Genomic DNA, 25,914 nt, shown 5'->3' with positions numbered 1-25,914 from the left:
ACCCTCACACTTTATTGTACGATGGCTGAGAATACAATTCCAGAAGGGAAATAATTGCCCTTCAGAATTTTGAACGCTTTGTTCTATTGTTTTCCAGCCTTCTGAGTGCTACTGAGAAGTTGATGTCATTCCATTTCACAATCGTTTCCTGAAGCCATTTTTTTCCTTTCTGGAAGCTTGTGGAATCTTTTCTTTGTCTCACTGTTCTGAAATTGCACAATCATGTGCCTTGGGCTGGGTCTATTTCCCTCAGTTATGCTGGGCACTCAAAGGGCTCTTTCAATCTGGAGAGCCATGCCCTTCATTTCTAGGAAATTTTCTTGGTTTATTTCCCAATTATTTCTTTCCCACTGTTTTCTCTTGTCTTTCCCTTTGGAACTTCATTTTCTGGATGATAAATATTTTGGGCCTAATTTGATTTTCTCATTCTTTTCTTTCCTATATTTCATCTCCCTGTCTTTTTGTTGTTTTTCAATAGGAATTAAATTCATTCTACTTTAGTAAGTAAGTTAATTAACTTTATGTTCCATACTTCCAACTGAATTTTTAATTTCTGCTATTATATTTTTAATTTCTAGATACTCATTTTTGTCTTCTGAACAGTCCTTTTCTATAACATCCTGTTCTTATCTTAAAGAGGTTCTATTTCACTGCACAAAGGATGTTATTAATTTTTTTTAACTTTTCATATCTCTAACCAATAACTGGTTTTTTTTTCTTCTGTTTATTACTTATATGATGTTTCATATTAGATGTTTTCCTCAGCTTTCTGGTTGTCTGCTCATATCTAAAAGTGGGGCATTGAAGTCCTACCTGATGCTTCTGGGAAGGGGTTCTTAACACTGGTACATGTGCTGTGGTTCCTGGGATGCCCTCCACTGGCCCCTGCTCCATAACAGGGCCTTGCTAATCAGGTTGTCACTGGACAAAAGTATTTGAGACTTAATTTACTACATGGCTTTACCCAACCTCGGTGACTTGTAAAACTGACAGTGAAATAAGCCATTTAAATCCTGCAAAAAAAAAAAGAAAGAAAGAAAGAAAGAAAGAAAAGTGGGGCATTATTTTATGGTTGTAACTATACCTCAGTAGATCTCTAGACAGACAAAAGAAAAAAGTGGGGGTTTATGAAGCTGACAGGAAGTTCTAAGAATGTGGGTGAACCTTGTCATATTTATTTAGCTACTTGTATGGTTTCAGTGCAGGAACCTCAATGGCAGAATCTATGTCTTTTCTCTTGGTCTAGTCAGAGTCCTCAAAGAAGAATCTTGCCATCTTTTATCTGGAGAGTAAAATCCTGGTTGTGAATGATCTAGAAGCTGAGTGGGAAAAAGGGCTTTCAACATTCATTCCTTATACTGTCACTTAAACTCCTTCTTCAACATGGTAATTCCCACCCTAAGTTGAACCTGATGTCCCGAAGCAGTACAGATACTGTTTGTCATGACTTGGCCATGGCATTAACCTCTAGCCTTTAGCCAGAGCAGATCAGAGGCAGTCAGCTAGCCATGTGAAGAAAGGATGACTTGATTAGGGGGCTGTTAATTACATTTAAACAAACTTAACCAATCCTTCTGTTTGTAGCCACGTAGACCACACTTCCTGAAACTTTTGGGTCTTTAGCGGTACAGATCAGGGAGCTTCTCACGTTTCTCAAATGCCAGTTAGGATTAGTTTTCCCTTGTCTTGCTGGATAAGTTGCCAGTCTTCTTCCTGCTTTTCCATTTTCAAAATTTAGTTGCTGTTGCATTATCTCTCATTTATTGTCTTTGTGGCTTCATTCCTTTTTTTTCTTTTTTTTGTTTCTTTATTATCAATATCGTTTTTTGGGGCTTTCAGGAAGAGGCAAAAATAAAAGTGTGGGTTTGATATAACATCTTTAACCCAAAGCACTGATTAGTCTGTTGGCCTTTCTGCTCTCAGTATCTTTTCCTGTAAAAAGGAAATGAGATATAAGCTCATGATGCTATTTATAAGACACAATAATTTTCTTTCTTTTTTCACATAGGTGGAGGGGGAGATACAATAAAACTCATCTGTAGATCACTTTACAGTATATAAAGTGTTTCACATAAATTTCATTTCATCCTCCTGATACTTTCATAAGTCAATTTGGACAGATATTGTTGGTTCTTTTACCTGAATGGAAACCTAGGATAGTGGGGGGTGGGGGGCGGGACATGCATAGAGGTCCCCCTGGCAGCAAGGGGTGGAAATAGGCCCACAGCTTCTGTGTGCCATGTGGCCTCATGGAGTTATTTGAATGAACAAAGGACAAGGAGACAAAAGAGCACTAGAGTTGATTCTGGAAACAGAAAATGTCTACACAATTTGACAAAAATGAGGGTATTTGACAGGAATAGAAGATCCTGGCTTCTGTCAAGCCAACAGTTAAAAACAATTCCAAGTAAATCTATGGTTAGAGAAACAAAATGAAACCTAGAAATTTAACTGAGATTTTAAGACATCAAATTAGATTTCCTGGTAAGGATGCAGATGACATAAGCCATTATTTAAGCACAAAGCCTTATTTTGTAAGGTTAAATACTGATTTTCTTATCTTAGTTGTCCTCTGGGAATCTTATTACCTTCATGACCATTCCTCTCTATTAAAGGAGCAGTGAAACCTGATGTGAACAGACAGTATCTACTATGATCGCTCTTTTCTGCTGAAGAAAAAATACAGGTAACTTTGGGACATATCATCCTTTGTTTCTTTCTAAATCTGTCATTTTTTTTTTTTTATCTTCAGCACCAAATTCAATCAATTAACAAAGACCTAGGGAGTACCCAAAAGAAGATGAAAAAAAGGAAAAACACAATTCCTGCCCTGAAGGAGTCATCATCTTTTGAGGAAATGAAACATCACATCGTAGCTATACTGTAAGTGAGCCCGAGCTCTCAAACCCCATGAAAATACAAGATAAGCACATCCTGTCAAAATTTGTCATTCAAAACCATTCATTCATTCATTCGTTCATCAAAATTGAGGTACATTGCTGTGTGCCCACTGAATGATTGTGGCTGACTCACTTAGATTAGCGCCATGGTAAATGTGAGATTTTTATGAGAGGTATGCCATCTTCTCAGACTATACTCTGAAATTGGGCCATTGACCCCAGCATTCTTGGGGACCTCTGTCTTGATGTCTGACCCCTTCTCTTTACTTTCAGGTCCTTTTTAATTCTAGCGTTTCGCTGTGGCAGGAAGGGATGGCTCTCCACCTCCTGTTCTTTTTGACATGAATTTCCACAGTATATCCTCCTCTTTCCTGAAGTGATACCATTCTGTCCTCTTAGTAGGGGTCATAGTACTGTAGCAAGGAGAAAGCCCTGCTTGTTGGCAATATAAAAAATATCATCCATTTAACCTTGCTGATTGAATGAAGCATTTTGAAGGAAATAAACAAAGTGCTCCATAAAAGGATAAGAGGAGAGGCCTGTATTTACTGGGGGTGGTTAGAGATTGCTTTCCATAGGAAAGGCATTAACGGCAACCTGAAGGCTAAGATAAAACCAACCGTGTAAAAAGTATGGTTCCTAGCAGAAAGAACCATAAAATAATTCCAAAGGAATAGTATAAGTCATGTCCTTGAAGTTGGTAACTAGGACAGACATGTAGGTAGGATATGAGCTGGGTCTTTTGGGTGGAATTAGAGGTCAGTCTTCTTTCTTTTTTTCTGCTTTTCCTCTTTCTTTCTGCCTGGAATGCAGAGGGCAACACTTATGTTTTGCAAGGCTGAGAATGAACAGTATGATGGCAGGAACTGGGGTCCTCAGTGACACAGTGGTACAGCTGTCCTACCCGAGTTCCCTACCCTTATGTGAGAAACTAGATTATGGTGACTTATTTTATTAACATTTTCTAAGCAGTTGATTTAAATTCATAGTTAATCCTCTTAAGAACTTAAAAGAGTGAGCACCATTGTTACTCCATTTTGAGATGAGCAAACTGAGCCAGAGAAAGTTGAATAATTTACCCAAGGTACTCAGTGAGTGCAGAAGTTGAAATTTGAACTTGGGCAGTGTGCTACTCATTCCTTTAGCCTCATACCTTCAGCCATTATTCTATATGACAGTGTTGGTTGGGTTTTCTATTATCCACCAATGGCTGTAATCTTAACTTTACATCCTTTAAGAGTAGGTAACACTTAGATTGAAGCTTCTGGATCATCATATAAACAAAGATTGGTGCAGGGTGTGGCCAAAAAATGGCAAGTTAGACAATCTGATGAGGAATTTATGGTCAGAAAAAAAGACAAGGATGCAGATGGAAATGTGGCAGAGTGGTCAGGAAAAGGAGCTTCTGAAATTAGAATATTTGCCCATAAATTGCATCTCTTCCAGTTAGTAGCTTGGCAACCATTGCCTAATTTTATTCTTATCTTTATAAGATCTAAGTCACTCTACTTTAGTCCTCAGTTACCCCATCTCTAAAATAGGCATGATGAACATATCTGTCTTTCAGAGCTTTAATGCCCTAGGAGAAGGCTTTGTTCATAGTAAGCCTTCAGTAAATGTTAGCCCCTCAAATCATACTGAAATAAGTCTGAATGTTTTCCTCTAAGGCTTGTCTCAACTTGACAGTAATGACTGTCTAGAAATCTTCAATTCAAAATGCAACATTTGGAAATTTTAAAATATCTAAGATGAAGAGAAAAGTAAAGACGATCTTTTCTTTGATGTTAGCAGTGAAATGTTTTTTTTTCATATTCTACGGGAAACTCAGCCTTATTACAGATCACAGGACCTAGGACTCCATTGTTGCAATAATTTAATCTGAGGTAGGACTGTCACTGTTGGCATAACATTTCTTAATAGTATTAGTCAAGCAGAGCTTTAAGGAACATACCTATTGACTTCAAAGGATTTGTTGTAAAGAAAGTGAAATAAAAAGGAAATAAGGATCCATGGGAACAGGATAGAGTCATGATTTCCATCTCAAATTTTGGAAAATCTCACTAACCTCCAGACTGTGTTCTGAGAAAAACAGTTATCTTATACAAAGGCACAAGAACTAATATAAAGCATTAGTTCAAAGCCTCTGGGGAGATGAGAGGGACAGGAAGACAGTCACTCTCTCCTTTAATGAACCTCCATGTGGAAAGTAGCTGCTGCGTGGTGGGCTGAAGCCTGTGTCTTTGAACTGACCATGGTTCAGGCGGCAAAGTGTCATTTCACACTCTCCTCTCCAAGGGAGCTAGCGGACCTGTGATGCTTCCCAGCTCCAAAAAGAGATCGCGGAAAACGTTTTCTTCTAGGACTTCTCGGTGACTTAAACAGAAGAAGTAGAGTGAGTGGATAGTGATCGCTGGAGGACTCTGATGAAATTCTCCTAAATCGGGTTCTTTCTTTGTCCTTTTCCATATCCAGGGAACCAGCCTGAAAACAACCCTTGCTTTGCATGTGGGAGGGTGCTTACGGAGACTAATGCTGGCCCGGGCTGCTGGTGATGTAGAGAGAGCCCAGCTTCCAGACAGGAAAGAGCCTGCCGCTGGCTCTCCTATCCAGGAGCGGGGTGGAGGGTGGAAAGTGGCAGGGAGCAGGGCTGACAAACTATTCTGGTCAGAAGGGTGTTTCTGTTTCTGTGTGGGCAGTTTCCCCTCCTGCAGGATGCAGCAACGGAAGGAAAGGGCACCGCCTGACCTGTTTCCCCAAAGGGCCCCTCAGTATAACGTAGCCCTAGTGTCCTGCAGACACAGAGCAGGGAAGTCATCTTAAGAGGTATCACTCCCTGTGCAGTGTACAAAAAACCCCACGGAGGCGACAGACATCAGACCGTTCCAGAGATTCTCCAGCAGGTCACTTCTACTATTCTGGGGACTCCAATTTGGACATCGCTGGAAAAATGACATCTTCTAGTATATTGAGATCACCGGATAAGATCCATCTTGCTATGGACCTCGTGACTAAGTGGGGAATTTTTTCGAGAAAATCAACCTACTTACCTATTTTATCTAAAATAGTGGAAAGGTAAAAGAAGTTCCAAACAGAAACAGATTTAAAAAAAAAAAAAATGACCTATTTGCAAATTGTGACCTTTCAGCCCCACATGGTAAATGGCCTAGAAGAGCTGCATAATAAAAGTTCATTAAGTTCATTCATGGAGGGGCTTGTTTGTAAAAAACATTCATGCATGCGGACATCCATTCTCTTACAACGCAATGGGGTAGACAAGACAGAGCTACTCTTCTCATTTTGCAGAGGAGCAAACCGGAAGAGCCTACCACAATAAACCATGTAGTTTTATTGCATATAATCTGCTGTGGGATCTGGCAGCTGATATAGTCATAGGCATGCCCCCAAAGAAGAGCCTGGTGAGAAGGGACAGGAATATCTGTTGAAGGTCTTCCCATCTAACTGGGATCTGGGCCCAGTTAGATATTTCTATCCCATGCCTCCCTACAGAACCCCAGCATAGAACCCTGCGCATCTAGACTCTCTTTAGTATTTGATTTTGAAATCAGTGGTTAATAATAAGAACTTACATGTCACTAATAAGGCAGCAGGAACTGTATTAAATGCTTTCCATTATTATCTCATTTAATTCTCATAACTCTGTGAAATGGTCACAATTATTACCTTCATTTTACTGATAAGGAAGCTGAGACACAGGAAGGTTAAATGACTTGCTCAATGTCACACAGACTAATAGTGTGAGGTTTAAGGTTTTTAAAAAGAATATGCAAATGCATTGCCCTAGTATCAACATTTCAGGAGATTAATTTATATTCCCAGGGTATAGTGGGCAAAGCAAAGAACTAAAACCTATTACTTCTCCCCTTTTAATTAGGCCATGAGAAGGAATTCCTGGGGCATCTAAAAATTTATCCTAGTTATTTAAGCCTTTATACAAAAGTGGCTTTGAACTGTGCTTGGATGAGCTTTGCCTTTTGTCAGTGACAGGTTCTGACCTTAGGTAGGATATAAACACTTACAGAAAAGGGCACCTGCCCCTATTCATTCTTCTTCTGCTCAGGTGAGAACAGGGCTTCATTGGTGAAAGTTTAAAAAACCGGGTTCCTTCTGACCTCTGTGGAAAACTAATGATGTGTTCTTCATTTTCCTCTCATTCTCTGGTTTCAGGTATGTAGTCTCCCCCAACCCTTTATCTTCCAGGAATGGGAATACCTTTCAAGGCCCCCATGCATGGCTGAAACCACAGATGGTACTGAATCCTATGTGTACCATGTTTTTTTCTATATATACATACCTTTCTTAAAAATGTAATTTATAAATTGGGCCCAGGAAGAGATTAACAAGAATAGCGTAGAACAATTACAACAATATCTTTTATAGAAGTTACGTGAATGTGGTCTCTCCCTCTCTGTGTCTCAAAATATCTTATTGTATTGTGCTCACCCTCCTTGTGATGTTGGGAGACCAGAAAGTGCTATGTGATGAAATACACATTCCAAAGTAACTGAACCTGTGAAGTGCTGGAAGAAAAGTTGCTCCCCTCATGACCAGGTAGGGTAGACTACAATGGTGAGTGTGTGTGTGTAGGGCAGGGCACTGAATATCATTGTGTGCAGTTTCTCCCCACTGCCCCCTGACTCAACGCTCCCAGGCAGTAAAGACAAATGAGAGCAGGGGAGCAGAGATCCTGATGTGATGTTCGCTTAAAGCCTTGCTTAACCAGAGATCAGCGCCATCAATAATCAGGTTTGTTCAGTGTCTGCCAGTTCAGACAGAGCTTTCTCATGTGATACCATTTCCACTAGCCAGGAAATAGAAATTAACTAATTTAAATCACACCATTGGGACTCCATCAAGTTGGCCTCCGAAGTCTGAGCTATCTTTCTCGGTCTTTGGCTCGCTCTCCTTCCCCTTCTTTCCCTCTGTTCATCCTTCCTCCCTCCCTTCTTTCATCCATGCATCCACTCTCTTTCCTTCTTTTCATTCTTCCCTTTTCTCTAGGACACGCTACCCTTCATCAATGAAAGAGAATACAGTACATGATTGTGGAAACCTATACAAGCTTGCTTATTTACACTTCTTATCTCAAAATACACTTTCAGAATATAAATACACTTCTAAAAAAAATGGGAATTAATCATTGCAAAAGGCCTAGAAATGAGAATGTGGGTAGCAGAAACAAGGACAATCTTTTCTTTTCCCTTTCTGCTGGGTCATGATGGCTCCAATTAAGTGACCTTGGAAATATTTAAATGATTCTGCCTATGCTTTTTGGTGGGCGTGATACTTTGTATGGATTAGGAACTTTGTGCATGAGGTTAACCTTCAAATTCAACATAACATTTCAGATAGGTAAGGATGGGTTATGGTCAGATCAGTTTTCTTCTTCTTTTTTTTTTTTTTAAATTTACATTTTGACTCTAGTGCAGTTTGGACAAGTTTCATGAACAGAGTAATTGCTACCAAAGACATCATCATTGCATAAGGACAGTTGGCACTTCTGCCTACAGACCCAGCAAAGTGGGCTCCCACCCTGGGTGTGTACCTCCCAGGACCCTGGGCATCACAACCTATACAAATGAATTTATTAAGGGACACAAGGTCACCTCTGTCACTAGGGCTCTGGTGCTCAGTGATGAGAGAGCTTAAAACATGATCCTAAATATCTGATCTCAAAACCAATTCTGTTCAGGCCCCAGAGAAACTTCACAAATTTTGTCTCATGGCCTTGAAACAGCACTGTGGTTTTCCCTGTACCCTGGCAAAGCAGATGGACACTCCTAAGCATGTGGGTGATTTGGTGGCAGAGACATTTAGTTAAAAGAAAAGTCAAATTAATTAAAAATCAAGTTCTTCCTTTCAGATAGCAAGAATATTAAACAGTCTTAAATAATGAGAAGTTTTTCCTTTTTTCCTAGTAGTGCCAACAATCAATTTTCTTGCTTCTCTTTGTGTTCTAATTCATGGTTCTAAAAAGAGTCACGCATTAGTATAGTGTTTGCATGTAGTGGAATATGGTGATTGAAGAGTATGTTGTAAAATTAAATAATATTACTCTTCAAATATAACATGTGAAACATGATACTGATTGCATCAACCCAGGGTCGATGTTGAGTGCTAGAATTGCTAATAGGTTTCCATTTTAGTAAAAAATTAATAAGGTATAATTGAATTTTCAAAAGTTAAGTAAAAACTTAAAGCTTTTTATGAATAGTTTTTATTTATTTCAGTGTTGGTTTTCAAAACCATAATCTGTAGTTTACATTTTTATTTTAATAAATTGGCACCATTTGGGAGAAAATAACTTCCAACAATTACAGGGTGGTAATTTTACTTTTCTGATTAAAAAATTTTAATTGACATTTTTGATGAAAATATATATTCAGATTTTGTGTAATCTAAATCCAGTAATCTTTTAGCATTGCCATCGAATAAAACTTTCTGTCATAATGGAAATGTTCCATATCGGTGCCATTGAATACAGCAACCACGAGTCATATGTAGGCTCCTGAGCACCTGTTTGTACCACTGAGGAATAAAACTGAAACGTGACTGGATTCTCCATACATAATAGCATAGTGTCAGATCATTGCTGACAGTAGAACACAAATCATGGGACAATCTTGATTCTAGCAACATATTAGAGATTTTACTAAAATAAAGGGCAAAATCAATTTTATAAAATAAATATATAATAATGTATGAATCATCTAGGCTTTGATTACTTCTCCATATAGCCAAACTATCAATAGAAGACCTAGATGTGCACAACGATATATTCAGATGTCTGATAATTTTGCTGACTTTTGTCATATAAAAACCATACATTTTTCTTATCTTTCAATATTGTTAAATTTGTCAGAGTAGGAAAATACAACACATACATAATAATATGCTAACTTGATTAATAACTTTGAGATATTGACATATGATGTGTCTCCATTTGTATACTATTGCCCCAAGCCCACCAATATTAGGGGCTGCTTTGAAAGCCCTGTGACCAGCCATTCTGTAAATGTCACTGCTGTTGGAGAGCCATGAGTATCCTGTGGTTTGACTAAAATAAAAAATCTTTTCTGCTGAAAAACGAAGTGATAGCAAATGTCCCACTGGGAGGATTCCTACAGCGTCCCTTCCTTAGGGAAAGTCTAATCCATTCATTTTCAATAGGAGCCTTCTATTTGGGCTCAGAGTTGCTTTGGCCAGTTACCTATCCATAAGAGGGAGTAAATAAACAGTTATCAAGAAATGGAAAGGTAAGGAACCCTTGGTAAAACCTGCCACTGCTTGCAATGTGGATTGCAGGGTAGAGGGGAGAGGCTTAACATTGTAACGTTTAGAAAATAGAGATAAGGCATTGACCCTCCAGCTAAGCTTTAAGTAACTGGAAGAAGGGACAGGGTATCTCCAGGTTACCAGGGTAGCAGTAGTTGGAATCTCTGCAGGGCTTTCTCTCCTCGGTGCAGAGAAAAGCTACAAGTGTAGCTGCCTCCCAACCCGCCACCAAGCCACCTTACACATTCCTTGGCTGTGAGTGATCCACTTTAAGGCTGTTGCACACTTTCTTCCTGAGGCTCCCCAGGGGGGTGAGTCCCAGTTGCGTGGGGGGGGGCTGCTCATTGATACACATATATTGGCTTATTTTATTTCCCCCCCTTTGTCTCACTTCCCAATTCCTCTTGTACTGCTTCCTGGGATATTTCCCTTATAGATATCACTTGCACATATATCCTCACCTCCAGATCTGTTTCTGGGGGAGCCCAGCCCAAGACAACCTCAGCAAGCCGGGTAGTGCCTGGTATGGCCTTAATAGATATTTGCTGAACGACTTAATGTAGTTTGCAAAGGAAATCCTACACTAATATTAACTTCACCCAATGTAAAAAAGTTACTCAGAAGAAAAGCAACTAGATTGACTTTTACCTCCTTATCCGGATGCTCCATGCATCTGCTAGCATAAAAGTTCCATTGGCCTTCAACAAAGGCAAAGTTAGGTCCCATCACAGTGCGCACATGCCTTTAATAAATGCAAAGCCCAGGATGCAGATTGGACCATCTCACTTGCTGATCCTTTGAGGTATGCGGCTCCCTTCCTTCTTCCATAGGTCAACTGTTCATTTTGGGCTTAAAGATAAGGCTCAACAAGTACATATTTGTGAGACGTAGTAGGAGGATGTAAAATCATTAGGAAATAAATGATTAATATGGAGCCTTCTAAAGAGCACTTCTCCTAAGGATCCAGTAAGTGGAATTCCTGAAGGGGAGTTTGGGGTTGGGACACCAAATGCAAAAGTCCTCTAGCCCCTAAATTTGCCCTTAGAGGTTCTTGTCAGTTGGTTCCGGGGTTCTTTGGAAGCCACGTGGAGGTCAGCGTGGGATCAATGTACTTTGCGGGCCTTTAGAAGCCCTCAGTGGAAGCAGTGCAGGAGAGCTCTGGAGTACACCTACATCGTGGGTTTGCCTTTTGGCCCGTGGCTTTGCCCGTGCTGGAACACTGTGTTATTTTCGTTAGTTACTTCTGTTTCCAATTCCACCTCTTCCCAAGCCCCTCTATGGCGTTTACTTAGCTAGGAGTGGCGTCTCCAGCTGTTAGGGGCTGGCTCAGTGTGCTTACTCTCAGGGAGATAGAAGAATCACTTTTTTTTTTCTTTTTGTAATTTGATAAAGCGAATCTCCTTACTGAAGCACCAGAAGCTTTTAAATTAATAAAATAGTCATCCCAAGCACAAAATGGTAAATTAAATATTTCAAGACGTGGTTTGATTCATTACCCACGCCTCCTCCGCCTCCTCCTCTCCGGTTCCCTAACACTTGGCACCTCGGACAAAAATCACCGCTTAAGTCCAGAGCCTCGTTTCGGCGTGATCACCGCCTTCGGGGCATTGCCCGCGGCTCGCTCCGGCCCACGCGGGACAGCCTGGCGACTGCGGGGCCCCCCGGGGACGGGCGCGTCTGTGCCTAGGGGCCAGCCGGGCAGGCTAGCGCGCTGCAGGGTCGCGGCGCTCGCGGGCGCCCGCTCCGTCCCCGGCGCCTGCCAACTTCGCTGCGTCCGCGGCCCCTCGGAGCCTCCCCGATCTGCCCGCTCGCCTTCTCCGCGGCGGCCGGGGAGTGCTGGCCCTGCGACGCGGGGGCGCAACCGGCCCTGCTCGGCGACAGCGCGGTCCTGCGCCGGGGACCGAGCTGCTTGGCCGCGCCCCCGGGCCCGCAGGCCGCGAGTCCCGCCCGCCGCTCGCACAAACTCCTAGCGGCTCGTGACCCGGGACAAACTTCTGGCTGAGGCGCAGCCCTCACACCGTCACCCTCCCGGAAGCCAGGCACGGAGCAGGAGACGCGGCTGGGAAAGGGAGGGAGGGAGAGAGAGGGTGGATACGGTGTCGCTGCTCCTCTCCGCGAGGGTGACGCCGCACGGGCGGCGGCGGTGGCGGCTGCCCCCAGTCGAGCTCCCTCCCCGAGGCGGCCGCGGCCAGCGAACGCCGGGGCGCTGGCCGGCGGGGCTGGGCGCTCACGCCCTCTAGCGGGCCGCGGCGGCGCCGGGCGGCCGTGACGTGGGCGCTCCCTTCAGCCGGCCTGCGGGGCACCGCCAGTCAGTCGGGGAGCAAGAGCCCCGCGCAGAGCCGGCGCGGGCTCGGCCATCGGCGCACCGCCGCCCCCGGGGCTGGGCTCGCGGCTGGCGGCGGAGAGGCTGCGGGCAGGACGCGCGCGCCCACCGCCACGGCCACGGCCACGGCCGGCGCCGGCGGCTCGGGTCCCGAGCAGGGGAAGGAGAGCGGCGGCGGGTGCAGGCGCCGGAACGGAGGGCGGATTTTGGCTCCGCGGGCGCGCCCTCCGCTCCCTCTCACAGCCGCGCCAGACGCCGAGTGGGGCAGGCGGCAGTGAAGGAGGACCCAGGACCCTCTCCCCGGGCCCCTGGAGCTGCCGGAGTTCGGACTTCTGCAACTGTTGACACTTTGGATCTCCGGTTCTGTTTTTGGCTGTTTACCTTTCTCTTCTGGCTGCCTGGAAACCCAAGCTCCCGTCCGCCTTCTGCCCTCGCGCGCCCACCCAGCGCTGCCAGGGAGCGGCCCGGCGCGCACTCGGCAGCATGAGGAGTCTTGGGACGTGCTTGGCGACTTTGGCCGGACTTTTGCTAACTGCGGCAGGGGAGACGTTTTCAGGTAGGTGGGACCGTTTGTGCCGCCGCCGGGGACGCGAGAGCCGGAGCGAGGGCCCGGGACGCCGGCAGCTCCCGGGCCTGGAGAGCCCGAGGCGGGCTGCGGTCCGGGGCGGGGGCGCGACGGGCCCGGCGCAGCTGCTGTCCGTTAGCCGGCGCTGGGCGAGGGGCCGGCGGGGAGGGCGGGCACCGGCGACTCGGGCGGCCTGAGCGGGCGAGCCGCGAGCACTAGATCCGAAGCCGGGACCGTAGTCTCGCCCCCGCCCTTCCGCGGCCTGGGCTCGTGCTTGGGGAGGACCGCTGCCACTCCGAGTCCCCGGCCGGCTCCTAGAGGAACAGCAGAAAACTTTGCTTGAAGTTCGGCGCCGCAGCCCCGGGCCGCCGAGCGTGGGCGCTGCGCGATCCTTATGCCCCGGAGCAGCCGCCAGGCCGGGTCGCGGGTGCCCGGGTGCGCCCGCGGCGATCGTCTAGACCCGGCAGCAGCTCCAGTGGTGGCGTTCGCCCGGCGCCCTGCCCTTCCTGCCGCCGCCCCTAGGCCCTCGGGGCCGGTGACCCCGGCTTTTTCAGATGGTCGCGCCACAGCTCGGAAGAGCCTAGGCGGGCGTTCCTCGTCGGTCCCAGCGGGAGGACCCGGCAGCCTGGGAGGGCGTCCAGGCTCCCAGGCCCCGGGCCAAAGCGGCCTTGCACTCTCCGGGCCCCACCTACCCGCCCTCGGTCCCCCGCGGAGTGCAGCGGTCAGTGGCAACTTGTTAACCCAGCCTCGCCGTCCCGGGTCCCAGGTGGGAAGGAGAGGGACTGTGCGTGCAAGTGTGAGCGTGTGTATGTGTGTGGGTGCGCGCGCTTGTGTCTGCTAGCGGGCGCGGGGGCGTGCGGAGCCTGGAGGAGCCCCTCGCCGAGAGGACTTGTAAACCCCAGGGGTGGGGGTCTGGCGTGGGGCCCAGTGCCGCATCGTGTTACAGGGGTTACCTCTAGATTGTCAACGTGGATGCACGGCGGAGGCGTGCACATTTGTACAATTTCTAACATATATTAGTTTCATTAAGGTCCACGTATAACGGTGGTCCTGGGCTGCTTGTTTTAGTATGGAAAAGTCCACACTATTTGGCCATAAACTTGGGTTGCAAAATAGGTTTCTGTGCTTATTAGGGAGGATTGAGTAAGTTGGACCTTTTAAATATTTATTTATTTATTTAGACGAAGGGAGCTTTTCACTGTCAAATGCATATTCGAAACATTGGAGACATTTGGCTGTCTGGTGTTTGGAAACGTACATTTTTACTTTCTTCGAGTCCTCTGTACACAGAGCCACAGATGCCTGTGTCCTGCGTGTTGCTGAGCTGCAGGACTCTTGACCACAGTTGGCCGCAAAGATGAAAATGATATTGGGGTTGGCAGTTTGCTCTGTACTGTGAAATGCAAACCATCAACTTCAATAAAGAAGTACCTTTCCCCTAAGTTTAATATTTCCTTAACTGTCTGGTAATGGCATGTGCTCCAGAGGATTTAAAACAGGTACACTGCTGTCCGATATAAAATTGATGCAGATTTTGGCCTTCAGTCTTTCTTAGGAGCAGATTATGTAGTCAACTCACCAGTTTTAGAGACTTGTAACTCATTAGTGTTCGAAGCCAAGTTCCGGCCTTGGTGATGGTTTTCTCTTTATTAACATTCATAACCCCCTGCCTGGGATTTGTTTAAAGTTAAGCCTATCAAGTAGGGTTTGGATGGATTTTTAAGTGCCTATCAAGTAGGGTTTGGATGGATTTTTAAGTTGTGTGCAAGGGGATGGAAACAAATATTTATGTAGCTTATTTAAAGCACCAGTTCTTTGTCATTAAAAAGGATTTCAGCATTAGGTAGTACTGACCTGTGTCCTTGGGGAGGCTGATGTAAACTGTCAAACCCAAAGAGACTTTTACTAAAATTTAGCCATATTCTTTTCTTTTGGAGGAAATATATCATCCTATTTGTTTGTTATTATTCCATTAACTGGGGTGTGCTTTCCGAGTTATCCTGGTATGTTAGTGGGCAAAGGCGGAATGAAGCACGGTATCTGAGAGATTGTGTTGAAATGTTGAAATTGTAAATATTTGAAGTTGGCAAATTTTGTTTGTGCAACAGTCAGATATCTTGATGGGCATTATGTTTTTTTCCTCTCCACTTTACATTTTAGATAGTATAGGTGTGGGGCTCCTACTGCTTTGGAAAAGTCAGTTTCTTTGTGTATGCTGGGAAAGTTTTTATTTCTTATTTCTTATAAGTTTGACACATTTCTTTTTAGGATTCTTCTGGAAATGGAAATAATTGGCTACTTTTCACCTGACACACCTGATGTGATAATCAGTTTAGGGATAGAGGAGATGGATTGTAAGCCCATTGAAGGCAAAGTCAGTATTTTTTTTTTTTTTTCCTTCTTGGTTCCCCGCAGAACACTTAGCATAGAGTCTTAGATCTAATAGGCAAGCACAGTTGGTTGAATAAAATGCTGATGTGAATGCCGATTATTTGCCAACATTCACATTGTACCTGAATTAAACTGACACGGAAGGGAGGGGGAGAGGGATGATTGTAGGAAGTTAGACTTGGCTGGCATTTCCCCGACTTTGAAATGAACATTTTTCACAAGGGGTTCTCCTTAGGCCACCCAAAGGCCTAAATTATGAGATTTTATGTGATCGGTGCTTTTTTGTGTGTGTGTGCGACTGTGATTTATATACACGGGACTTTCCTCTTCCCCTTATGCAGTGCTCTCAATCTCCTGTCCTCTTTGGGTAGGGTTTGGGATTTATATTGTTATTAATTAATCATTTCTGGAGATGGACTATAGGGAGTTTGGATTTCAGAGATCAGAAATAGAGTGCTAAACTTACTGGAAGAAAGAAAGAATTCAGTTTGTGGTTTACTTGGACTTTATTTATTATAAACATTTCATTTTAAAAATGGTTCTCTGTCTTTGCAATTTCTAATTTGTTAATATTCTGGGAATTTTTAAAGCCAGTATTCTTATTGGAGGCTCACTTTCTGCCTTCTAGGCTTTTAATGGTCATTAAAATTAACTTTTGTTAAGAAGGAATGGAGGCGGACTCAAGGAAGTTAAATCATTTTACTTTTGTTTGAATTTCTCTTGTTCATGGTGAGAAGCCAAATAGCTGGCAAGTCATTCCTTTTTGACCCAATTTCTTAAAAGCCGAGTTGTAATATATATTATAGGACAAAGTGCTTAGTTTTACATTGTAATAGATGTGTTTTCTCTTAAGCAAACTTTGATTTGCAGAGATAGAAATACAAACAGGTTTGGCCCTTTGTTTCTTCCACAGTATTTGGGATAAATAAAATCTTAACATAACCTTGTGAATTTGGGACTCTTGTAGAAAAAAATTTATTTAAAAAATACGTTAAAGATATTTGTGGAAAGCAGGCAATATTGGAATAAAGTTTATAGTTTAGCTAGTAGTACTGTACTAGTATTTAATTTCTAAATTTTGGAAATTCTATGAGGGTTATGTCATATGTAAATGTTAGGGGAAGGTGGGTAAAGCTTGAAATCTATGTATTTTTTGTAACTTTTCTGTTACGTCTAGGTTACTTAAAAATACAAAATATTAAAGTACCCTTTACAAAAAGTGGGAATAGATTTATTTAGCAGTGTGATATTTCTTTTCCAAGTAAGTATAGTCATGAAATTTTACATTTTTATGGTGCTTTAACTAGATTGATAATTCATATGATGAAAATGCTTCAAATTTAAATCAGTGAGCATGAAAGAAATATGCCAAGAAATTACTATAACATTTTTAGTGTTATGTGTATGTAGGGAAGTTTTTATTGCTTGAGCATAAGAAATTGTTCTGATCTGGAAAGTTACAGGTTTTAGTCTCTCATGTTTCCAAAGTGTTATTATGCAGCTTTTTGGAAGTGAAGTTACTTACATATCATGACATACGGGTAAGTGTGTATATAACTTGAGTAATTCTAAGAGAACTTTCCTTAATAAGTAATCTGATCTATGCCTTCAGATTAAATAAACCATGTATGAAAGAAGCATAGCCTTAAGTTTTGGACAAATTGGTTTTAGAATTTAAGTTTTCTGTGTCGATTATATAGAAGTTGATGGCTTTATTTGATTTTTCCATGATAGTTCTGTAGCGACTATAGTACATTGTAGAAACTGACAGGTTTTATGTGTCTCTTTGGTAGAGGGACTGTTTTGAATTCCTTTCAGTTTTTGTTTCAGGATTTATTAAGTTTTCTAGAATGAGCATGTATCAATTAAATATCATAAGACAGTTTTCAGCTAGGGGTCAGGCATGTTAATAAGTAGTTACGTATTGTTTTGTTTTCTTTTCTTTTTTTTTTTTTTTTTTGGAAGTATAACATTTTTCTTAAGGGTGGTGGCCACCACACAATGCTCTTCAGTTTCATTCTGAGATTCTTCTCTTCAAAAACCAACTTTCCCATAAACATTCTTAAGTTTTATATCTCCGTTATTATTTTTATGACTGTAACACATTAAAAAGTCTGTTTTGTAAGTGAGAAAAGGCTTAATGACTAATGTGTTTCAGACTCACTAGTGAAACACTTAAAAAGATGCAAAATCATATAAACCTTCCATCCTAAGAGGATGCAGCTTCTCGGGTTCCTAAAATCCTGCTAAAATCCTGCTGTGGTTGCCAGTTTCGTCATCAGGAAGCTCGAGCTTACTCTGTAGCTCTGAAAAACTCAGCAGAGAAAAATAAGGAGGGCTGGGGTTGGGTGGGAAGCAGGAAAGCTTTAGTCACCAACCTTGGGAATCTCTAGTACCCCCATCATGGTATGGAAGTGTGTGAGATGAATCAAAGAAAAAAGGCATGAGAAGAAAAGGGTTTTATGCTCAGGCATCAGTGATGTGAGTTCGGAGGTCCTAGCAGATGAGGGTCTCTGCACTTACACTCTCTTTGCTCTTAAGGATGGAACTATGGAAGGGAAAGGGGAGATAACGAGAAGAGACACATGTACACGTAGTTGGTGCTGACATCTCGCTCCTTAGTGGCTTTAGGTGGCTTTGGGGAGGGCCTGGGGTTATTGAGCCCCTATTGATGGCAAGCTGTGTTCACACCTATGCTTCTTAAAATTTAGCATGCCCAAGGATCCCCTGGAGTGGCCGTTCCTGGTGTTGATTTCTGGGGAGGAGCCCTGGTGATTCTGGAGTGGAAGGTTTACGGAGGGTCTCACAGCATCCCCAGGGAACCTTGGTTTGTGGCCAGGTTTGAGAAATGTGGATCTAAAAAACCAGTTCTGAAAGTGTCTTTGGACCAGCGGCATGAGCATCACTTGCCCCTGCCTCCCACCTACTGAATCTCAAACTGGAGGAAGGGAGAGGGGGAACGGACCGCTGTCTGTGGGCGCTGTCTGTCTCAAGGGCATTCTGATGCTCACAGGAGCTATTTTTCCGAAAGAACTGTGATCTTCATCAGGTGTGATCAGCCTCCCTTAATAAGAGTTGAAAGAGAACCAGGGGTAAAAATAGACTTTACATTTGTGCACTTATTAGTCTCCTGATGAACACAGCCAAAATTATGAAGAGGCTGCTATGACTGTGTTACAGCTCAGCCTGTTAGGTGAAACCGCCAGTGTGACATTTCAAATAATAGTCTTATCTGGGGAAGATATTGGATCCAGCCAGTTGTAAAACTTAAATAGAAAAAGTTTCCTATAATTTTACTTACCACAACATAAAGTTTTAATTAAATTTTGCAGTAATGATTAGCATTTGGAAATTTCTCTGGGTGGATATTGTGTCTAGAAGATACTTGTTTTGTTGTAATAAGTGCATAGCCCAGTGTGCCTACAAAATAGTGCCTTTAGTTCAAGTAAACACTTATAGAATACTGTTTGTAAAGCCCTTTTATAGGGGAGCATTGGGGTGGTAGTGGGCAAAGTTAAGAATGATACAATTACAATGCTCTGTGTATTGATTAAAAGTTTCAAAATCCACTGCCATAGAAACAAAGACTTTGTTAGGAGAGAAATGGAAATTAATGTACAAGAAATTTGAAATTTTATTGTGGAAATGTGAAACTGTGCCTTTGGAAATGAACTCAACTTCCCGATGGAAAATAAAAGGTTTTCTTTATACCTCGCTTAGGCGTACTGCTGATGCATATCCTAAAATAGAGCCTTGTATTTCTGTTATTCACAAAAGACAGCCATTGCCATCTCTGTCATGTCACACCCCAGGTAAATAAAAGCAATCATGAGGTTATTGAACAGATTGATCTGGGAAAAATTGTCATCACACTTTCAGAGAATCAAGTCATAGAGTAATTCCCACAGAGGCAGGCTGGCCTGCTTCCTGCTGCCATCCGAAGCTGATCACTAGGGGTAGCTGCACCCTTAAACCCACCTGCCTAAGCCAGGAGAGGCACAGCCTTACCTGCCGAAGGCTTCCAGCGCTCATTTCTTTAGAGCAGAAGGAAGGCATACTGTTCAGTGCACCTTCAGTCACTTCCCCATGCCTCTGACTCTTCTCTGTAAAGTTAAACTCTTGAGTGGAAGTGGTAGTTCCCCTAGTCATCATTTTAGGTGGTTGTAGTTCAGCACTGACCCAAAAGCAACTTTATATCTACCCATGATAATCTTTCTCGTTTCCTTCTTCTTTTTTGCTGTGTCTGTTGCTGCCGTTCTATATATAGCAGTGGAGCTAGAAGTAGTATATATCTGCCAAGTAAGTAAGAGTTCATGTTGACCTCTGGGCCCTTCCCGATCAGGCCTTTTGGCAAGAGGCCAGAGAAGGCAGTGGGATGAAGAGCCACAGGCAGGTGTGTGACGTCGGTAGGAAGCGGCTGGTGTACTGTGCTTACATCTGCAAGAGATTCCTCTTGTGGCGTTGTCAATTTCGGGATACTGTTCAGGAGGAAGTCATTACAATTAGCAGTGGAAATCTGATGCCGTTAATTTTCCTGCTTAAAACACAGAAGATGAACACGTCATTAAAAACTTTGCATCTGAAACCCCGGTGCTCGAAGCAAGGGGAGGGAGGGAGACCTGATGGTAGGCAGTGTCACTCCGTTTATATCTGGGGTTGATGGGGAAGGCTGGGACGTGGAATGCCAGAACAGTGGCTGCAGCATGGGAGGGAGAGGATGGGTAAGAGCAGACTTGTCAGGCACTTGTCAAAACAGATGTGTTTTTGGAATCTTCCTTGGAGGAAAAGGCCACCGTTTAACAGATTGATTTATTTCAGAATACAACAGCCTAAGCAGAAGCGAAGCATTTACTTTTTATGGGCTGCAAAGCATAAAAGCTTGTAGAGCATGGGTTTGTTTTCAGATGGGTGAATATTCATTTTGATCTCGTTCCTATTCAATATGCAGAACGCAGATTTATTGCATACAAGGAGAAGAATGTGTTTTAGTTTGCATTACCCCGGAAGTCAGGGGCCCCACTGCCTCTCCCGGCTTCCTGCTGTGCAATCCAGGGCAGGTTCACAGGTAGACTTCTGGCAGCAGGAGGCAGGGAATTGGATCACACCCTGTTTGCAGACTGTGTTTGATGGTCCTGTTTGATCTCTCTTCTCAGTTGCAGTATTTTGAGCAACTGTAAATCATATCCCAACCACATGCTTGAAATGACTCATTGTATATTCTCTAGATATAAAAGTATAAAGTGGCCTAAAACAGTCCATTTGCAATAAATACCTGATGGGGCATCTGGGTAGCTTAAGCACCAAACACTTGATTTCGGCTCAGGTCCTAATCTCAGGGTTGGGAGATCAAGCCCCACTTTGGGCTCTGTTCTAGGTGCAGAACCTGCTTAATGCAGAGAAAGAGAAGCCCTCCTGCCTGTTGGTGGGAATGCCAGCTGGTGCAGCTACTCTGGAAAACAGTATAGAGGTTCCTCACAATGTTAAAAATAGAGCCAGCTATCGCACTACTAGGCATTTATTCAAAGGAGACAAACATAGTGATTTGAAGGGTCACATGCACCCCAATGCTAAAGATGAGGTTATATATATATAAAATGGAATATTACTCAACCATCAAAAGAATGGAATCTCACCATTTGTCATGATATTGATGGGACTAGAGGGTATTATGCTCTGTGAAATAAGTCAGAGAAAGACAAATACCACCTGATCTTACTCATATTTGGAATTTGAGAAACAAAGCTGATGAACATAGAGGAAGGGAAAGAAAAAAGAAGATAAAAACAGAGAAAGAGACAAGCCATAAGAGACTCTTCACTATAAGGGATAAACGGGGTTGTGGGAGGGGAAGGAATTGGTGGGATGGATAGGGGTAACTGGGTGATGGGAAGTAAGGAAGGCTTGGGATGTGATGAGCACCGGGTGTTATATGCAACTGATGAAATTCTACCTCTGAAACTAATAACACACTGCATGTTAGCTAACTTGAATTTAAATAATACTAATAAAAAGAATTGAAACTGTTTTGACATTGAAATAAATGACTTCATAAAGGAGAGAGAGAAAAAAAGATTCTCTCCCTCTCTTCTTCCCTCACCCTCCTCCCTTTCTAAAAAAAGAAAATAAATAAATACTGATGATATATAAAATAAAAATCAAATTACTGAGCAATGTATAGCGTGTCTTAATTACTTAATAATATATTTGTTGAATGAATACAGAAGTCAAGTTCCCTTAGGGAGGAAAAATATCAAAGTACTTCTGCTTACTGCTTTTTTCTTTTTTTTCTATCTATCAAGTTTGACTTCTTAAAGCGTTTAGAATAATGTTAATAATAGGCCCAGGCTGGAGTTTTTGTGCTTGGTACCCTTTGCAATTTATAGGCATGTAGATATTCAGCTGCTAAATTTCAAGGAAAAGGCATTACTTTTTGTTACTTAAACATATAAAAGTAAGCCTGTGATTTTGTCATGTGTAATAGAAACATACTAATCAGTTAACGTTATAAAGCAAAATTTTGCTAAAAATGGAATTTATTATGTGGTAGGTTTATCATGACTCTAGGGGGATTTGCTTTTAGTCACTGGTAAAGTAAGAGAACTATGGCATCACCAGTAAGAAGGTTCCATAACAGAGAGTAATATATATTATCCCTGCTGGGTTAATTTCTGATTCAGAATGAAATTAGTTATCCCTACACAGAGCTCATGCTCTCCCATGAACATCTGGCTCATCTTCAGTAGGGCCAGCACCCTCTAGTTCCTTTTTCATTCAGTGTGGTACATGGTCACGTGACGATTCTTCATGAAAAGCGGTCACTCTAACAACAGCCTCATAAACTGTGTTCTCTGCTTCTTTGACTCTCAAAATCTAGACCACTGAACAGGGTGTGGAATCTCCCCAGTTATCCATGGGCGTTGTGTCCTGTGCGTAAGTGATGGGGCTTCTTGTCTGATATCTTTTATCAGTTAACTGTTCATCCCATTGGCTTCTTAGGGAGCCCCTCCCTCTTCTTTCAGGGCTGCTAGGTGGGCTGGGAGCCACTGTGCAGGCTTATCCAGAATCCTGTGTTGCTGACCCTTGGAAGGTTTGGTGGCAGTGGGTGTTGCCCAGTCACAGAAGGAATTGGACAGCTGGAGGATGTTAAGGCTCTGACGTCAACTCCAGGTTCCCTGGGATTTCGAAAGAAGAGCAGAGCCCCCCCCAGGGGGCAGATCAGGCGCTGCTGATTTTGCAACAAAGCTTCTGAATAGCCTCTTGGCCTTGGGTATGTTACTTACTTTTTCTGAGTTTTGTTTTCTAGTAAAGTACCTTGTAAGATTATTGTAAAGGCTAACCGATGCCCTGATGTTAGGAGACCTCTTGGGGTGACAGGGTTGTGTCTGTTCAGCATGAAGAAGAGAGGGGATTGGCCAGTCCTGCAGCCAGTGTGAACCCACTGTTGTTGTAAGTCAGAAAGAGTTGATATTGACAGTTTCATATGGTTCAAGCTAATAGACCCCCTTTCTGGGTCCAGGACATTGATACCTGTGGTGTCTGGAAGCTATAGGAGGGACATTTGTGCTGATGTGGTTGTACACATATATATGTTATAGATACATGGCCAATATTATGCTTTAAAAGAGAAAAAATAATTGAAAATAACAAAATGATCCCCTAAGAATTGATACCATGCAAAGCCTGTAGTAGTCAGTAGCATGGAAGGTGGTGTGTTCATACGTGCCTTAAAGTCAGTCTTGTGAGCCTCTAGTCCTCACAGTCTTGGTCCCACAGACATGCCAAGTCAGAATCTCTGGGAGGGGCCACTGAAGCTGGTCAGGAAACATCCAGATAATCATGATGTTTGTAAACTTTGAAAGACTTTTCGTTAAAAAAAGTCGCCGTGGTTCTGAGACCATGCCCTTTGGAGAACTTATCACATCTTCTCTGATTAGTGTTAAGAAAGCATCCAAAGATCAGCATGTGTATTTTTAGACCAAATTATTAACTGACCAAAGAGTATTTCTTTTATGAAGCAGAGGCTTTCTAGTGTCAGAAGACAGTGAATTATGAAACAAGGCATTTTATTGCAACTTGGCTGTTCTGTACCCATCTTTTAACTTGGTGACCTCTAGTAAATTTGCTATTTGTCTGGAATTTTTAGGATATAATAAAAGAATAAAGACATTTCAGGGTAATCAGAACACGATGACTTTAGATCTTCAAATTTGCAGCTCTGAGCTGCATTTGGGGATGACTCACTCATAGAAGAAGATGAGACAAGATGGCATGGGGAGTGATATTTCCCAGTATGTATTCCTTTATCTCCTGTTCATCGAAACATGGAAACTGTAGAATAATTGATCTTCGGGGCCCCATAAGGGGCCCAGAAGCTTGGCATTTTGATTGTAGTAGTTCCTAAAAGAGTCACAAACCTCAAAATGGGCATATCCGTCTGTTAAGGCACTTGAAATTTCCACCAGCTCATCATTTTGACCAAGGAAGAAAGGTGCTTGTTGAAATGTCATGTCTGGGAGAGGTGGCTCATTAAGTCATCTTAATATGACATCCTCAACTAGCTGTCACCTTGATAAGTTGACATATCCTTAGATGTCAGATTTCTTACTCGTAAAAATGAAGACATTGGATTCAGGGATCTACAAGGTCTCTCCAATCGCTTGAAGAGTATGAGGCTTGTCATCTTAGTTCATATTAATTTGTGAGGTAGCGTGGTGTTGAGAGGGTGAGACCTGGATCAATGGGTAATTTTTTGATGGGGGAGGATGGGAGAAATGTCTAGAATATTGGGTCCAATCCAAGAGAGTGCATGACAGAGCATGAAGTTGCTTGTTAAAAGGAAGTTGAAGGGGGAGGACTGAGCAATTTTAAGATGCTTCCCACATTTGCCGTAGGCTGCCTCTGCACAAACGAAGCCCTTTTCCTCCATACCTGAGAATGTATCTGCCATTCGCAGGGGCCGCCAACGGCTATGTGGCAACTAGTTTGAAGGCTGTGATTTTCTACCTCAGTTGTGGCCACAGAGCTAGGCCTTATTTCAGGGGATTGGAATCGATAGTTATAAGTAATAGCCATGCACTGAGCACTAATTATGTGTGAGGTACCATGCTGAGAGGATATGATATTTTCAAACCCATGGCCGCACAGTAGCTGATAAAATTTGACTATGAAAATTGACGGAAGCTTTGGGAGGAGAGTCTGGCTCCATTTCTAACAAAGCCAGGTCATCTGAGCGAGGGAGATGGGCACCATGTGTCTTCCCTCCCCATACACACAGGTGCAGAGCTACTTTTTCCTGATTTATGCTTTGATTTGATGCCATCTGTCTGTATTGAGGTGTGCTCAATGCAGAAGCATTTCAGATGGAGTGCTGTGTCTGTTAGAAGGACGTTGAGTGGTGTTTCAGTACATGATCTAGAATCTTTATAATGGTCGCCTGGGGAGATTTCCTTCTGGATCTTAAGTTCCAGGAACTGTGGACTAGTTTTTTCCATTGGAAATAATGAATTATTATAACCCATCAAGTTTTCTTCTTCATGTTGGCTGTTAGAAAGCCAGATTCAAAAGCGTGTTCTGTCATAGTGAGAGCTTTTTTGAATGGAAAACCTCAGTCAAGGCTGGCCTTCTTCAGAGTCTTTGTTGGCTCTGGGAACAGAGAAGGTGGTAGGAGGCACAGCTGGTCCCAGGGGCTCAACATGGCCATTGGGATTTGGAATCTTCTTCTCTAAGCATCTTTCCTCTTTATGTGGTATCTTTAAGGGGTCATAGGCTGAAGCCTCCAGCTCCAAGCCCAGTGGGAAGAGAGATCCTGTGCCCCAAAGGGACACACCCCTTCTGCTAGTGAGCTCGCTTGGACAGGTCATATCACCTGCTTCCCCTTTAACCTTCTGCTCTGCATGACCCGCCCACGAGACCAGGCATGTGGCCTGCTTATATGGACCATATGGAACAAGAGTGAGGAAATGGAGCTTTCACCATGAAAGAAACAGGTTCTGTGACCAGTTGAAGAGAGTGGTGTGACAGAAAAGAAATGAGTTCCGATCTTAACATCTGAGTCAGTGTTCCAAGTGCAACTTGTGTGTGTGTGCTTTTCTTTTACTTCCCCGTGACACCACAGAACACAAAGGTCACTAAAAGTGAAGAACACAGGAGTGGGAAGATGGTATGGAGGTTATGATAGGCTACTTTAATACTTCGCCAGCTTGTTTTTTTTAAAACATTGGGATATTGTCATTAAGTAAAATTTTACGTAGGTGAAAAAGCATAAAAAAATCTTTGGATTAAACAAGATTTCATGTGGGAAGATTAAATAAGATTTTATCTGGGAAGATTAAATCTCCAAGTTTGAAAACAAGGGGTGATGGTTAGCTTTTGCTGTATAACAAAGCTCCCCAAAACTTGGTGGCTTAAAACTGTTTTCCATTTTTCTGTTTTAGGAAAAAGAA

General features: G+C 43.0%; 1 protein-coding gene and 1 long non-coding RNA gene across 14 annotated transcripts in view; one reads left to right on the top strand and one right to left on the bottom strand.

Annotated features, from left to right (window-relative positions):
- Positions 1-1,049: 1,049 nt before the first annotated feature.
- On the bottom strand, positions 1,050-11,002 carry LOC132023896 (uncharacterized). The gene is made up of 2 exons (XR_009406085.1): positions 10,842-11,002; positions 1,050-1,932 (listed from the first exon to the last, which is right to left on the bottom strand). It is a non-coding gene; the product is annotated as an uncharacterized LOC132023896 (long non-coding RNA).
- A 1,422-nt stretch (positions 11,003-12,424) lies between these two features.
- PTPRM (protein tyrosine phosphatase receptor type M) overlaps positions 12,425-25,914 on the top strand; it is a 777,671-nt gene continuing 764,181 nt past the window's right edge. For 3 of the 13 annotated variants that reach the window (XM_059409214.1, XM_059409213.1, XM_059409212.1), the window contains exon 1: positions 12,425-13,072. In XM_059409214.1, the coding sequence (XP_059265197.1) occupies positions 13,000-13,072 (73 nt within the window). In that variant the 5' untranslated portion in view covers positions 12,425-12,999. The remainder of the gene's footprint in view (positions 13,073-25,914) is intronic. The other 10 variants (XM_059409222.1, XM_059409218.1, XM_059409215.1 and 7 more) reach the window with 4 other exon arrangements.

Source organism: Mustela nigripes, chromosome 8, assembly GCF_022355385.1.
Source record: "Mustela nigripes isolate SB6536 chromosome 8, MUSNIG.SB6536, whole genome shotgun sequence".
Taxonomy (NCBI): Eukaryota; Metazoa; Chordata; class Mammalia; order Carnivora; family Mustelidae; genus Mustela; species Mustela nigripes.
The sequence above is the reverse complement of the archived record's forward strand: the minus strand, read 5'-3'. Positions and strand labels throughout refer to the sequence as shown.